This window comes from Rhipicephalus microplus, chromosome 9 (assembly GCF_043290135.1).
Source record: "Rhipicephalus microplus isolate Deutch F79 chromosome 9, USDA_Rmic, whole genome shotgun sequence".
NCBI classification, from domain to species: domain Eukaryota; kingdom Metazoa; phylum Arthropoda; class Arachnida; order Ixodida; family Ixodidae; genus Rhipicephalus; species Rhipicephalus microplus.
The window spans coordinates 41331585-41348195 of NC_134708.1; the positions used below are offsets into that span (position 1 = coordinate 41331585).

Below are 16611 nucleotides of genomic sequence, written 5' to 3' on the forward strand. Positions count from 1 at the left end.
CATACGTCGTCTTCTCATGGAGCAATCACATTATTTCACAATTCTAATTTCACAATTCTTATTTCACTTATTTCACAATTCTTTGCGCACGCATTATGGTTGATTGTCTGTGAGCGCGTAGAATTCATGTAATGCCAAGGTTCTGGAGAACAAATTTAAAGCAAGTCGGAATGTGATAACAAATTGCAGTGGATTCTACACCACTTAACTTCAATCAAAATGCAAATAATTGCCTTATTTTAGTACCCTGAGTCGTGCTATATATCATGATTCGAATTCAACTACCAACTAAAATAATATACCACAATGGGAGCAAGTTTCACTAAAAGTGTTCTAAAAAATATTTTAAAATTTCTGCCGAGATGCTCCACGTCCAACACTCTTTAAAAAATAGGAAAAAAAATTGTAACCACTTGCAAATCGTAACGGCAACTGTCACTAACGATTTGGGTCATTACTAACTTCTTGCTGCCTTTTGCTACCTTCGTTAGCAGGCACCAAAAAGTTGCAATGGTTACTACCCCTTGCGCGCTGTTATTAACGTTTTTGCCACGCACCTGGTAAACAAGCTTAATAAAATAATGATACAGATTACTATCGCGAGCTTTATGCAACCTATTTGCTAGTTCAATTCATGGAGGTGTTATTACTGAGCTTAGTGCCCCATCTTCTAATAATATACAGGCCATGCTGAGGTGGTATTACATCAAACAAACATGGCATATCATTTGTCCTAATAGACGATGGATGGATGGATGGATGGATATGGCTGTACCCTTTAGATCGGGCGGTGGCTAGCGCCACCAAGCCGTAATACCTAATGAACCAAAAACTATATTTATTTTTTTCCCTTAAAAAGTGAGTTTGAGGATTCGTACTTTGCAGTGAAGAGTTTAATTTTCACTCGTGTCTTGACTTTAGCCACCAATCAGATAACCTCCTTCTGGTTAAGTCTACCCGCTTAAAGTTTATTTTGCCCTCCCGGTCCCTAAACCCCAGTGCTTTGAAAAACTCTGCGCCATCATCCTGAACTATAGGGTGAAGCCCTTTACAGAACATTATCAAGTGTTCGGCAGTTTCTTCTTCCTCTCCACACGCACTGCATACTGTGTCTACCCCTTCGTATTTGGCTCGATATTATGCGAAATTGCTGCCATCTGTCGGCCGTCGTGTGCATAGCCGCCACGTTAGACACTCAGCGTGGTGCAGTACGCACGGGTACCCGCGCCTGCGTTTACGTATACGTAAGGCGTGTGAGGCGTCTATCAGCTGATATTCCCAATGCCAGCGTATTGATGAGTCCCATGCTGCACGCAAAGAGAAACTCGGAATGCTGAAGAAAAAAAAAAAAGGTAAGCCGTAAAGTTTGTCTTTTGTTATTTTTACAAGCTGACGACATTTGCAGCATGTGTTCCGGCTACTGCTCCCGAAACACGTGTTTTGAGTTCGCTTTTCTAAGCAAATAAGACGTGCAATGGCATTTGTACTCGCGTTCCCACAAACTGCTGCAGGCCGAAGCAAGGCAGCTCTTGCCACATTATCGCGCTAGCATTCGTTTACAAAGCGAAGGCGAAGACGCAGTCGTGTTTTTTTTTTTTTATGGGGGGGGGGCGGCTTATTTGCATTTTCTGGCAAATATACTCATTTTATCAGAGCGTTGAAGACAAACTGCAAATCAGCAAGCAACGTTAACATGTACTGGCAAACGTGCATTCAACCGAATGGAGAGTAAACTCTAAAAAGAGACAATGTTAAAAAGTATATACGTGTCTCGTTCATAGTTGTGCTTATTTTGAGCACAAATCATCAAGTTCTCTTTTAGCTCACCTTTGTATTTGATTTACATTTAATAGGCGTCTCTCATAATCATATAGTGGTTTTGGGTCGTTAAACCCCACATATCAAGTTACATTTAATATGTAATAATGCAGCGTATTTTCGAGAATGGGATAATTTATTAATTATCCACCTCTTTATGACTCTTTCGCGAAAGTCGTGCCGTTTTCTGCGAGCCTCTTTTACAGTGATCGTTCGCTCGTTAGCCTGGTAGCATCTGACAACTCTGCCTTCAACAAAGTTATCATGTGTACCAAAATATATCAAACAGAAGTGACGTAGAGGATTAGAAATTGTTGAAGCTGTATCTCCAAATGAAGGCGCCGTGTCGCAACGGGTTAAAGCGGTCCAATTGCGATTATGGCGGAACAATATTCTTCGCATTTGTGTGCTTGGTTGTGCGCACAGCACTGCTGGCGAAAGACATAAACACGCGGACTTGAATACAAGAACTGATAAGTTTGTGAAACAATGACAACAGGATTTTGTCTTCTTGAGTGAGCCAACGATTACACATGTGTTGTTCATGTGATGACTGAAGTAAAAAATTGTGAGGTGCAATAAAATTACGGTGCCAGCGTTTTTATTTTGTCTTCGTAAGAGTCGTGCTTGTTGGTACGATTTAATTGTAGAGCAGCGAAAAAATATAGGACAACATATAAGCATAATCTGGTCATACGAAACGAGTGGGGACTCGCTCTCTGGATTTCTTGTTGACCTGTTGTGCCCCCGCGATTTCCGACAACAGCGCAGCTTTGGCCGACTGGGCTCGCCCCACGCCATCTCCTGACGCCGACAAGAGCTCTCGCCGAGTGGTGCCCCGTCCTCGGACTCCTGCGACCGTGTCCATCTTTCCTATCTTCTCCTTACTTCCGTGTGACGCTGTCCCTCCGCCTTGCTCTCTCCGTCCCTCTCTCTAACTCTATACCTTTATTCTATCCTTTTAATCCCTCCTTACCCCCACCCTTCGTGAGCTACTGTTGGTGTCCTCTCTCTGAGAGACAGTTACGGGGGTCACTTTTCTCTTCTTTTCATTTAAGGATCACTCCCTCTTTCTCCCCACATGCAAAACGACTGCGTCGTAAAGCGAAAAATAATTTACAGTTCACTTTTCCTGCTTGCAAACATGAAACCAGCCAACTTAGTTCTTGAACCGAGTGGGGTGAGAACAAGGAAATCTTCATTGTAAAGTTTGTTCTTATCATGAGGCACGAGAAACGTTCCCATGCTAACTTGCTTAGTTTATATTGTTTTTCGTCTTAACAACCGTTCTCTCCACCGTTATCGCCCAGACCTCGCGATAACAATGAAGATAATGGTTTTTAAAACGAAAAAACAAGTGTAAACTAAGCAAGTTAGCATGGGAGTGTTTTCGTGTCTCATGAAAAGAACAAACTTTGACAGATGCCATGTTGCGTTCGTATCATGCTATATATATATATATATATATATATATATATATATATATATATATATATATATATATATATATATATATATATATATATATATATATATATATATATATATATATATAATATTTGCCTTTCGTTTTGATCCAAGGGTATTGCAAGCTGAGAACACTCAACGTAAAACCAGCAAGAAAAACGTATCGAAGAACTGAAGTTAATCCCAGAAATTCCCCTCGAGTAAAGCAGACGGGGAAATAGAAGAAAAACGTTGTGGTACACTGATTTAGTCTGCAAACATGGCATAAATTAAATCATAAACACTATGCCCATAAGCGCAGACACACCTACAATTTGTGCCGCCATCTATAGCAGGTAGCGTTAACGGTCTGAGAAGTAGAGAAAACTTCCTTCGGCAGGCGGCGACACAGCACTTGTAGGAGACCGTAGTGTAGTAACTTTATGTAGAAGCAGCAGCGCTGCATTGCAATTTGCAGTGCAATGCGGTGTAATCAGGTAGTACTTTGTTTGGAAAAAAGGAATCATGATTAAAATAAGTTTGTTGAGGAATTTACCTACTCTGCGGCACGCTCCTAAAGTTTTTATATTTTTAGAAAGCGTAGCCACAGAACACCTATATACTACCGCACTGCTTCTTCCTTTACTGCTTCATTTGATGAGGAAAGTGTTCATCTCACTCCACCATATTATTATTGAAGCTATCAACAGTTTAACCACACTGATTTATGCATGTTAATGTAGTCATTTGGCTGAGTTTAAAGCAAATATATATCAATGTGAATGAAAAAAAAACAGCTACGTTGTTGCTAATGGGGCTTTGCGAATGCAAAAATAATCATATACGTGGGCTATATAAATGTGTGTGTGTGTTTTATTGATTAAGTTCAAGTACCCAACAGACCACCTAAATAATTTATGCAGGTAATAATGGCGGTCATGACGGCCCCGTTGCACTTGAGACTTATGTGGTCGTCTACTGCCACTAATCCATGTTATTTACTTCACTAGCGCCTTCTTGCGGATGGTGAAACAACTAGAGAAGCCACCGGCTGGAAAGGGCGTGTCTCTCGTGGTTTGGTTGGTCGTGGAGCGCGCGCGGCAACCGAGCAGCTGACTGCCGTGATTCTTCCGCTCTTTTTCTCTCTCTCGTCCCTTCCCACTTCTCGCTCTCTCTCTCGAACTGCTGCAGGTTGAATGGGTCAGCCCGCAGCATCGCGCTGTGTTTACATGTCAGTTACTCGTTGCCGTGTGAGGACGCGGTGTTGTTGAATCCCCTCGCAAGGGTGTCGTCGGATAAGTGATGCTTCGCTGATGGCGACCACGATGCCGTCACCGTCTTCACCGCCTTCCAACGTCGCCGTTCATCGGGACCGAGCAACGTCCGCCGAAAAGAGGCACGAACTCTCGCGCGGCGGCAAGTCGATCGCCATGGAGCTCGCTCCTCGTCGCGCCTGCTCGGACGTAGGCCATCACCGCCGCAGCTCGACGACCGCTTTCAACGGCGTACCCAGGATCAAGAACCGCGTCCGCACCGCCGATCTGGAGCAGCTACGCTTCATTCTCGAGTGCTTCTTCCTCTCGTTTGGGCCCGAATGTCCGCAGCTGGGCCGCAACCACCCAAACTCCGATCCCGAGCGCTACGCGTCGGGCCGCCAGCAACAGCCACAGACTGCCCAGCCGCACTACCGACGGCGTAGCAGCGTCGACACCGCTAGCGCGTCCTCGGCGTCGACTTGCTCTACTATTCGTTCTTCGTCGTCGTCGTCATCGTCGTCTTCATCGTCGAATAGCACCGGTGATCATCCACCTACGGACTGCGACCACGACGCTCTACTCCGCGAGGTGCTGCGCCTCTTCGAGGCAGGCCTGGACGGCAACGGAGGCCCCGTACTGCTGCGTCACGAGCACATCGCCGAGCTGGCCTCCATGTCCTCAATGCCCGGAGGTGAGGAACCCGAACCTCACTTCACCGTTGGACCCTGGGGCATCGCCGAGTGCGGCATCTGCCTAGAGACTGTACCCTTGTACAGGCGACCCTGCTGTAATTTCCCCGCCTGCACGCCGTGCCTGAAACGCTACTACGCGTCCCGGGTGCGACAGAACAACATCCAGATCGAGTGCTGCAACGTTCGCTGTCACCAGTTCGTCTCGCGGGACGAGATCAGCGCTCGACTTCCCGCCGACTCGAAGGACCACTTCCACCGTCTCCTGGTGACGGCCAACGTCTCGACAAAGACGTGCCCCCACTGCAACCACGTCACCCGACTTCCCAAACCCGACAACCAGCCTCTCAAGTGCGCCGCCTGCGACGGCTCCTGGTGCTACGCTTGCCACGCGCCCTGGCACGAGGGCCTTAGCTGCCGCCAATTCCGCAAGGGCGACCGGCTTCTCAAGGCTTGGGCCCGTACCACGGCCCACGGCCAGGTGAACGCGCAGCGCTGTCCCAAGTGCAAGATTTTCATCCAGCGCATCACCGGCTGCGACCACATGCACTGCGCTCGCTGCAAGACCCACTTCTGCTACCGGTGCGGCGATCGGTTTCGGCAGCTCAAGTTTTTCGGCGACCACTACAGCAAGCTTAGCGTGTTCGGCTGCAAGTTCCGCTACAAGGCTGACAAGCCCCTGCAGCGTAAGATGGTCCGCGGTGCCGTTTTCGGCGGCAAGCTAGTCGCCGCGCCCATAGTCGGGGTCCTGGCACTGTGCGCAGGTGTCGTCGTGGTCGGTGTGGGTGCGTTCGCTTTTCCCGTCTACGGGGGACTGCGGCTAGTCCAACGCTACCACAACGTCAAGAAGTCGGTCAACCTTGAGAATGACTCGACGCCGCGCCTGGTCTGTTTCTCGTGAGTCGTTCGTCACCTCTATGTGTGACCACCCACCCCCTCCTTGTTTTTTCGTTTTTTTTTTCTTTACGCAAGCCTTGTTACGGACTCGATGGATGCTGATGTGGTAATGGCTACGCTTAACTGATGATCTTACAATACCGAAAGCACAGAAACATGGAAACCTGTATTCGCGCGAGCACCTGCTGGTCTTGGCGGAAGGCGTCTCACTCGATCGATCGCAGCACCTCACGCTGAGCTCCGATGAAGTCTCTCGCGAAATGTCATAGTTTGTTTCGATCGCCCCTTTGCTGCGGAGTCCCGCCTTCCGCTTCTCGTGAGCTGTAGGCCGTAGTAAAACTTGTCGTTGTACCGTGCAACCTGTTCACGATGCTTGTTGAGACTGCTGCATGGCGTTAACATTATTCTTGCTGCCAGTTTACGGGACAGGTTTCGTGGATAATGAAGAAGATCCTCCTATGACTTGAGACGATGTTCGCGTATTCCCATGGCCCTTAGAAACCACTACAAGGAGCAGTCAGTTATGGCCGTGTTAGTAGTTAGTAAGGATCGTTTCTAAGTTCTTGCAAATTCATTGTGTTGCATTCCATCATGTTTGATGTGAAATTCATACTATTCGGCAAGCCTGTATAATTTTCTCAAAAACTATTGTTCTTTTTTACCGCAAAGTACAGTTCATTATAACATTTTTTTAATGTTGTATGACCAAGTTGCAAAATATGCCACACTCTATCCCTTAGCGGGGGTTTGGAACAAATGTCTTCCTACCTTGGCATGCCTTCGAGTAAAATTGCAGTTCGTTCTGAGTGGTGCTTACAAAGACGTCGTTGTTGGGATGTTGGCAGCGTGAGTATTGCTAGAAGTGATAGTTTTAGTGAGAAGTGCTACTTTCTGCTGAGCAGAAGACGATTTTTTTTTCATTATTCACATTTCAAATATAATTCTGCGGTGACATGCTGAGACCTCGAGTCATGCCTTTCCTACGTCACTCTAGGGATTTCGTTACTTAACGTAGCGCTATGGGGAAATGTTTTTTTTTTCTTGGTCTATGTTAACTGTTACAGCTTTGTCAGTGGTGTTAGTATAGACTTTTAAGACACTCTGCTCTCCGTGAGAGACTTGGATGTTCGTGGTTCGTTGTCAGCTATCCTATGTTTAATCATTTTCCCGGATGTGTTGACACCCCTGGGTAGATGTCACGGAACCTTGGGGGGTTGTCGTCGAGATGATGATATAGTTGTTGATCAGCTATGGTGTGTTCAAACTTTTTTTGCACTGTATGTGTGTTTGTGTATCATCATACCCTCAAATGCGATCAACTTACACTAGTACCACGTATCGAAAGTTTGTATATCAATAGACAACTGTAGTGCTTTAGCTTTTCAGCATCTGTGATTGTATATCTGACACGCCATGCTCCGTGCGTTGTTTGTGAAAACTATTGTACATTACATCAACAGAAGATTAATTGTATAACAGTGTGCGCCACGTCAGCCGTGCTGTAATGCGAACGTCGTAAATGAGCATGGAGGCACACATTGTTGTACCACAGCAGACGTTGAAATAATTCGGTATAATCATGACGCACGAACGTGTGCGTTATACGCTGGAGGGAGAGTGGCCAACTTGACCTTTGCCGCTAGTCCTCAAACCCACTCACTCCTTACTCAGCCTCAGTTGTTTAAACGTCGGTAAGCCAGTTTTTGCGCTTCGCTACTTTCTGATCTTGGTGCTATGGCTATAGGATTTACCAACCGTCTCCTTTCCTATCCGCTTGACACGCTGTTCTATGAAGTCTCGATGAATTTCATATAAGCCTTTTCAGTGTTTTCCCCCGGACTCTTCACGACCTTTACTGGCCCACTGTCCCTGGCAGTGCTCGTTTCTTAGACACTTTTATTTTTTTGAACACAAAGCCGCTATCGTGCTCTCTGAGACTTTTTCTCGCCACCGGTTTTTGAGTGGTGCCTGGAGGAGATAACTAATCATTAGACGTAATTATAAAAAATGAAAATGGTTGGTGAAACTATTAGCCAAGCGTCTCGAACAACCTTTATGTAAGAAAGCAAGCAGGGGTTCGTGATCGTGGGCAATCGTCGTCTGCTTGCATCGTTTAGAGTATGTTGTGGTTCCATTCTTTGGTGCGTGTCCTACGGGTCGGTACTTCTTCGCGTAGCGTGTGCTTCACGCAGCGTGAAAAAAGCGCACGTTGCGAGCTCTTTCACGCCAAAGTTTCAACCCTTGAATGCCGCGCCTGATTGCCCGTCTGAGCACTCCCTCTTTTGACTTTTGCAACCAATTCGTACGTTGGCAAACCCCACGGCAAACAAACTTCTCTTTTCAGTTTGCTCAAAGAACTCTGATGGACCTGTCAGACCCGCGTGGGCACTTGAATTCGCGAGGATTACCGCCTGCTGGTGAACCTGGAACCTTGGGGCAGTCAACATGTTTTGCGGGCATGATGAGTTTCGACATCTACAGTCCACATCGTTTGTTGTGTCTGAGCTGCTAATAGGTTACAAGACCTTGCAAAGCAGAGAGGACGGAGATGCAGTCGTCTTGCAAAACCCATGTCTGCAAATCCTACACCGATAGTGCACGGTGCATAGATTGGAGTCGATTACTCTTTTTCTTTGAAGCACCTTTCCGGCAGGGTATACGAATCGGCTTTCATAGCTGCGATGCGCGGACTAATTTGGTTGGCCGTCATTGAATGGGAAGTTGGCTACTCGTTGAGGTCGCGACCGATGGCATTGTCCTTTCGTTTTGTTTTTTCTTTCTACACCCAATGACCTCGAGTTCTGGGGCAGCCCTTCCTGGTTGCTCCGTTACCTTGGGGCATCGGCCGTGGCACGGTCTCCCTGGAAGATGTCTTTATCACTTCCTCCTCCGCGCTCGACAATCTCGGCGTTCTGATTATAGCGCCACCGATTCTTGCGCCCCATTGACAGTCAGCTGTGGGTTTCTGTGCGATATTCGAGTGTTTTGTGAGCTTCTTTTTTTTTTTCTTCTGACATAGTTGGTTACGGAAGTGCTGCGATTTAACCGGAATCTTGCTTGGTTGGTACATCGCGTGAGTTACGGGCCTAGAATGCTTGCTTTTCCAAGTTTCCCGATTCATGTAGCAAACTTCGCTAACTGGAAAATAATCAATGTGATATGTGGTTAAATGTACAAGATGCTGTAGTATACGACCAGTGTCGGAAACCAATATGCAGGGTGGAGAGCAGCTCATTTGCGCTGTTGTATCCTATACGTATGGGCCGACTTCTACCAAGCTCCTGTGTTAGTATTATGCAGAACATTTTTTTCCAGCAAATTATGTCGATTGTGCATCTTCAGATTACGTAACGAAGGCGTACTTCAGCATCCGCGCGATTTTCCAGAGTTGCCGCTGCAATCACAGTTCATTTCAGGCATTTGAGTTTGTAGTTTCGACTAAAACAGTGAAAATGATTAGGTGAAAAATTCAAAAAGGTGAGGTCATTTCATGTCACCCTCTCGGGTTAACGTCACCTCGCTGAAATGCTTCGATTTCTGCGTACGGGCTTCCTTTCCAAGCGTAATCTGGGCCCTTAACACTGATTTGTGAGTGTGTGTCCAACATAAAATTCTCCTTTCTTTATGGTAGACTTGGCATTCCAGTGCTATACCAGCAGGCGTAAGAAATTCTATTACAAGGGAACTTGAAAAGGAGTAAATTAAGGCATTGCGCTGTTTCTACTCTGCTTGAACGTTATATAACATCTACTGTTCCCTTACAACTCTCCGAGGAGCTGGTGCTACACCTCTTGCTGATGTTTCTGTCGTGAAAAAAAAAAAAAACAGCACAATGAAAGTCGAGGCGTGCGGAAGTCAATGGGTGGCTTGAGGCAGTGAATGGAATCGATACTCCATTAAGCGCTTTTTTTTTTCGATACGCGCCAGCGAGCGCATCAGGCACGAAGAATAGAACATTGATTTCCGATTGCGTGATGACCGCTCTCGGCCGCAGCGGGGCGTTTGCAGTTCCTTACGTAATTTCATATTTTATGGCTGACTCCTTTGCACTGTCGGTCGATAGACTAATGATTCCTGATCATCCACGAAAAGTTTAGACGCTTCTAACTTACGTCGGAGATTAGGCTACTCAATGCTGAGGGCCGACACGTATTTGTTCGACTCTGCCTTTCGTTGAGCTTTGGCATGGGTTCTCGCGATGCTCCCGCCATATACTCTAAAAATTGGCGGGGAAAGAAGGAAATTACTGTCGTACTAACTCGAATTAAATGCGAGCTGCAATATCAGAGCCGTCAGAAGAAGATACTTGTACGAGACCTATATAACGCCGAATAAAGCTTTATAATCTAAAACAAACTGGCATCCAGAAGCGATGCGAAAACCAATTTCAACGTTTCAATATCTAAAAAAAAAAAAGAGAAGAAAGATGCGCTTGATAGTGGTTTGTTGTAAGCCATTGAATCGATAGACAGAGGAAGAAAAAGGAAGTTATTGATCTTTGGGTTTCTCGTAAGAGTTCCGCGCCTCGTTCACCAATCTTCGATGAGAGAGCACTTTGTCAGACTTTGTAAAAAAACAGAACATTGGAAAAGTTGCGTTAAGCGGTAATTGAGGATGTAAACGTTGGGGGGATGGGGGGGGGGATTCTACTATAATGGTTCTTTGCATTTCTAGCGGTTGGTGATCTTTCAGAACTAAAGTTCCTTTCTTGACACTTTTAAATATATGTGATGACGACCTGCCTAATCGCCATGCTGGGCTGCTTTCACTGTTATACACGTGCGAAGTTGGCAACGTTGGGGCTCGACCAGGGCGACGTCGCGCCACCCGGGTCGAGCCCCATACTTCTCGCCTGGCGTACAGTTGAACCCGGTTAAAACGAAAACGTGCAAAACGGAATGATTCGCTGTATTGCGTACTTCGATGTACCCAATTTTGCTCGTAACCTACTCTAACGAACTTTCGGGATGGTTTCGTTATGCATAAGCCTGTCCTTCTAAGTGGAGAATAGAATCTGTGAAATAAAATTGACTTAACTGAAGACGTAACTGTGAGCAGTAGCGCTAATGCATACATGTAACGTATGGCTCGTTTATCGGTTTGTCTCGAAGAGTCGTTCACTTTGCGAACTGCTGCAGTTAAGTTTATTAAGTTTTATGACGTTATTGCGCTGGCAGCGGATGCATCGATATCAATATAGCAAGACCCCGTTGCGATAACGTTATTTCAGTTGGGTATCGATCAGTATGCTTTGCCTGTTCGATGTAGAGGACAATTCGTATTATCCGGGTTCGTTATTGCGGGTTCAACTGTACGTTGACGACTACCCGTGATGTGTTGTATTATTCTGTTTCCCCCATCTCGTCCTAAGATCTAATCGATGTTGATCTTTACAGCGTGTTTATCTAATATGTGTGAATATCAAACTGCTGCCATTCCATGTAATCTATGTGCATACTTCTTGTCACTTTTGTTTTGCTTGCCGTTTCCTCTACGTGACTTCTCTGGGTATTTCGTTGTATGCCTGTTTTTTATGTGATAAAGGTTGAACAGTGTGTGCTCTTTTTGTGATGCTATTTATTTGCGCATATTTATTGTCGGGAACACGACAGCGAGGTAAAAGAGACGATGATGTGTGGCCGGAGAAAGCGTTGAATTGTTGGATGTTTGAGTGTAAACCCGCTTGTGCAATACAACTGGACTTGTGTAACTACTGCCATTCCCAGGTGTTGAACTATACTTCGTGTGTACCTCATCGGTCTTTTCCGTACTTTCTTAACACGTTTCTTTGCAGAAATATGGGTGTCTCTTTACACCTCCTCGGCTAAGGCTGTCGCACCATACATGTGCCGCTGTCTGTTCGTTTTTTATCAACTCTTGTTAAAATTGTTAAACGCTACGCAGTTTCCAAAATTTGACGTTTTTCAGGTTGTTCTTAAATGTTTTTGGCGGGAAAAGTAGTCCTGCTACGGTCAGCTAGGTTCTGTCAAGTGGCCGTTGGCTACTGCCTTATCCGCGGCTGCAGGGAACTAGCGATCATCAATATTTGGCTGATTTCTTTAACTGACTTTTTTTTTCTCCATATATAAGTACTCAGATCCTCCGACCTTCTTATGAACAGCTTGCTTGCATTCATGTTACCGTCATTTCAGCTGTTTAGAAAGGTCTTGATGCATGTTTACCAGATGGAATTGATGAAATCTGCAGACCTTCGCGTTTCCTTGAGGTTAACCGCCGTGGCGTCCAGAAGACGTTTCACAAGGCGAGAAGCTGACGTCTTGTTCAAAACATGCTGTACCCTGACCGCCCTCACTCGCGACTGCTTGTAAACTTTTCCCGCGTGTATTATTCAGGACTGCGGACGACACTAGCAGCCCGTGTAACTATGTACGGCTAGCTGCCCTCTTTTGGAGGTGGGTCAAGGACGCTTTTTCGAGATGCTTGGGCCTTTAACAGCTAAAGCAACTCGCATCTCTTTACTTGAAGACGAGTCCCGAATTGAAGTGGCCGTGCTTGGGAGACCGTGTCGTGTGCTTGTGGAGGTTATGGCCCACATCTTTTGTGGAATAGACATATATTCGCCAGGGTAAAAATTAAAACGAACAAGAATAGGCGTTTCAGGCCCCGTACGGGTCCCTTCATCACCATGAAAATGTTAGAATGCCCATGCTTGGTTATGTTGGGCTACATCTTGATTCGTGGATAAGACTTTACCCCACTTTCTCCTATTCTAAAGGCCGGCGGAGAGAGGAGACTTTTCGGGGGGCGAATTGCGTCGCCTTGAGAAACGCGAACTGGCGTGAGCGCGTGGATGTGGCCATGTAGCAAGATTTTAATGACAGAGACGTGTCATGTTAGCCTTGTTTTCCTTTCTCTCTTTTTTTTTGCAATTCTTGATAATTTATTATATCCCGCCTAACTTGCGCGATTTGCGTTCCTGGCACTCGTTTCTCTGTGGAACTTCTCCTTTTGAACTGCGGGAATGGGTACAAAAAACCGTCAAATGGCGATATACCCATTAAGCGTGCTTTAATGTCATTTGTTGGCAAGTAGCTTTTTCTTCGAACTGCAGGAGGAAGCATTTTTTTTTTTTGCGTAAGCCGTTTGTCCGTATAGAAGTTTCTAGGCTTTGAGCCAAAATACGTAGTCTTTAGGACAAGGAAATGTAATCGCCTCTACATCTGCGTCATATTCAAACGAAAGCGCAGAATTCACATCTCAGGGAGAGGGGGGAGGACATTAGGAGAACGATCGTTAAGTAGGGACCAGTTTGCAGAGTTTGAATGTTGAATTTCGGGCGGTGAGTCTTAAATCGTTTTTTCGAAGGCCCATTTGGCTCATTTTACGGTGTCGACCACTGAGTGGGATTTAATTGCTGTAGATTCAACAAGCGTAATTCATGGCCTCCAGTGCCTTGGTCGTATTTGGCTACTTCTGCAACTTGTCGTTTGTTTTGAGAAGTAAGTGGTTGTGGGAGACGGGCAGACTCCTTCGCCTGGGTGGGAAATCGCATTCGTTTCGACAGCGACAATAGATAAAATACAAACAAACGACACACTTCAAGTGAGGTTAAACCAATGATGTCTTTGCAAAAACATACTTTCTCTAATCACTGCGATAGGAGCTGACGTCGAACCGTTTCACTTGGCACATAGACGTCAGTTGTTGAGCCTGTCCAATCGCTCCTGAAGCACTTCTCACGGCATAGTGCGTACGTCTTTATATCTCTTCATCTGTTAGCAGAGTTGTCGAAATTCTATATCTAATGACGTTCGTGCAGATGAAGACACTCGCTCAGATAAATCATTTCGCAAACTTTCTGAATTGAGAAACCCTGCAGACAACAGTCGACATCCTGTCATTGTTCATCTCTTTCCGTAAGTCTTAGCTCGGCCTTCACGATGCTCGTATACTCCAATGTCGCTCCGGTTCTTAATTTTTTATCGAGTACCGTACACTAAGCCCATGCTGGAAATGGCCGTTGAAAACACGATCGTCTCATTTGCGGGACTTCGAATACCGAATTTTGCGGGGTTGCGGTGTAATCTGGCAACACGTTTGTTCGGCGTCTTTTTCGTCATTTTATGTTGTGGCGGACATGCTGCGGCCGCTTGCGAAACGTTTTTATTTTTGCGTTACGTGATCATTTTCCGTTGCCGTCAGTCCATTTCTCGAAACGAACTAATTGAGCCCTTGCAGCTCTTCTACCACTCTCCCCGTCTTGGTAACAATGGCGTAGCTAGATTTTGCAGCCTGTTACGTACGTAATGAGAGAGGTTATTTCATCTAACCGGAGATCCCGCTCAATGAATTGTTCGAGGCGTACTTCTAGCGCATGCGTCTTGCTTTGCTGGAAGTATCTGATGATGACTTTACGTACGATTCTAGCGTTTATAAATGCCAGCAGTGTCGCATTACATCCCTTCTCTGTGAGAACATTGGTAAATGTGAAATTAAACTTCAGCACGTTTCTTCTGGGAAGCGTACGAGCTTGTACGACTGCATGCAACCACGTTGCTGCTCTGGTTGGAAGAAACAGGGGTAGGTCTTGGCTGGCTTCCCAGTTCGCCACCTTGTATAGCATGCAGCTTTTGTTGTGAGGTGGGAAAAATGAAGAATAATATATCCTGATATCGTAGCGTGGGAGAGCTTGTCGCCACTAATGAGACGTATCGAGCAACGAGCGAGAGGTGTTTCAATGCGACCGGAATGGCTGAATGTCGAGGCTGGGAAAACGATTGAGGAAAAGAAGGTTCGGTTGAGTTTTCAAGTTCGCTGCGTTTGTAAAACCGTTTCTCATGTTCGTTCCCGAACTGCTATCTGGCGATGGATGTTCCCACAAAAGACTGGCGCACTTGCGTAGTGAGTTGGCGGCGGAATGCGAGTCATTCGATGTTCACGTCTAGAGTTGTCCTTACACGTTCTTGGCTTTAGCGTCCGAAGCTTAATTATGATTTATGCGCGAGCAAATATCAATTGCTCGGTGTATAGATTAATGCAAATGCAGTAGGGCTGAGTGCAGCGACTACTCTTTATTTTTATTTTTTACAAGAAAGTCCCGCATTAATTTCAGAAATGTCATGGGGATCGAAACACCCAGGGAGGCACGGTAGTATGTTAGAAGGGGCTGTTTCTTTGTGATTAGCTCCATATGCGATCGCTTTTGTAGTCCCTTTGGACCATGATACACTGCATTTCAAGTTCTAGTAGCTGTGTAAAAGATGGTGGAGCTTGGCCTACTGCACGGAACCACTCGTGTAGGTGATGCAGTAAGGCCCACACTTTTGATTATGAATGGCACTAGTGGTTGACGTCCAGTTGTGTGCACAAGCGGGTTGCATTGTTTCGACATGTATATATGCGAGTGTGGGGTTGAATCTGCTAACCGGAGCTCGAACCCCCACGCTTTCCGGGCTGTATCGCTTTAAGCGCACGGATGCTCCCGTTTTACGTTTTGGGGCGGACGTGTACATGCGATGTGCGCTGAATCTTTTCTTTACACCCTTGGAATGCTGAGGGAGTGTTTTTCGCGTGTACTATAGCTTCTAGAATAGGATCGATATGGTATAAAACGCTTATAGTACCTCAAAGGCGACTTGGTTCGGAGAAGTAGTCGCACTCAAGCAAAGGGTGTAACAAAGGGCTGGCATGTACCAACGGTGATGTCAGCTCTGTAGGGAGAACTACGCGAAATGGCGATGTTACCCAAATCCTTTGGGTTCCCTGACACGTCATATCTCGCAGATTTGGATTTTCGAGGAGTTAGGTTTCGCAGAATGTCATGACGTCATTCTAAACTGTCTCTCTTCTTAGGGTGTAAAGAAAACGGTTCAGTGCGCATGATTCGAGACAGGTGTGTGTGCAAGTCCGCGGGCCGGGCTGACACTCTGTTATTCCGCGCATGTGTTGAAAAGTAAAGAGTGCACGCAACATCTCGTTTGTACTTTTCCTTGTCTTACAGGTTGTTTGCGTGGTCTGTGTACGTGTTGCGGAATACTGAAGTGATGAAAGTGCTGAAAATAAAGAGAGCTGGTGTTATATTGAAACTGTGCATCGCCTCATTTCGTGGGCCTGTCGTGGGCACGTGACAGGTGCTTAGAAGCCCCCTTCACCGAGCAACAGCTGCTCCTATACGCAGCACGTAAGAGCTGCGGGCTTAGTTTTGCTTGTGTATCGGAGAACATTTTGGAATATTTTCAGTGTCGTGGGCCATCCACTTGTGTGAATGAAAGAATCAGTGTGGCGTTAAATAAAAATAAGAAATTCAGCGTCAGTTTGGCGAGAGTGCTTTTGCATGGCCATCAGCGCTCCCAAAACACCCCTCCACCTAAATCGAAATTCTGAATATACTCTTAATTTTGCAACAGCTCAGGGTCATATGAGAAGCCGTTGATGAATGATTGATATGTGGGGTTTAACGTCCCAAAATCATTATTAGATTATGAGAGACGCCGTAGTGGAGGGTTCCGGAAATTTCGACCAACTGCCGGGGTTCTTTAACGTGC

General features: G+C 46.0%; 1 protein-coding gene across 1 annotated transcript; it reads left to right on the forward strand.

The window, feature by feature from the left end:
* The first annotated feature begins 4465 nt into the window (after positions 1-4465).
* On the forward strand, positions 4466-16152 carry LOC119163740 (E3 ubiquitin-protein ligase RNF217). The gene has a single exon (XM_037415805.2). It carries the CDS (start codon positions 4578-4580, stop codon positions 6108-6110), a length of 1533 nt encoding a protein of 510 aa, XP_037271702.2. The 5' UTR covers positions 4466-4577; the 3' UTR covers positions 6111-16152.
* The last annotated feature ends 459 nt before the right edge of the window (positions 16153-16611 follow it).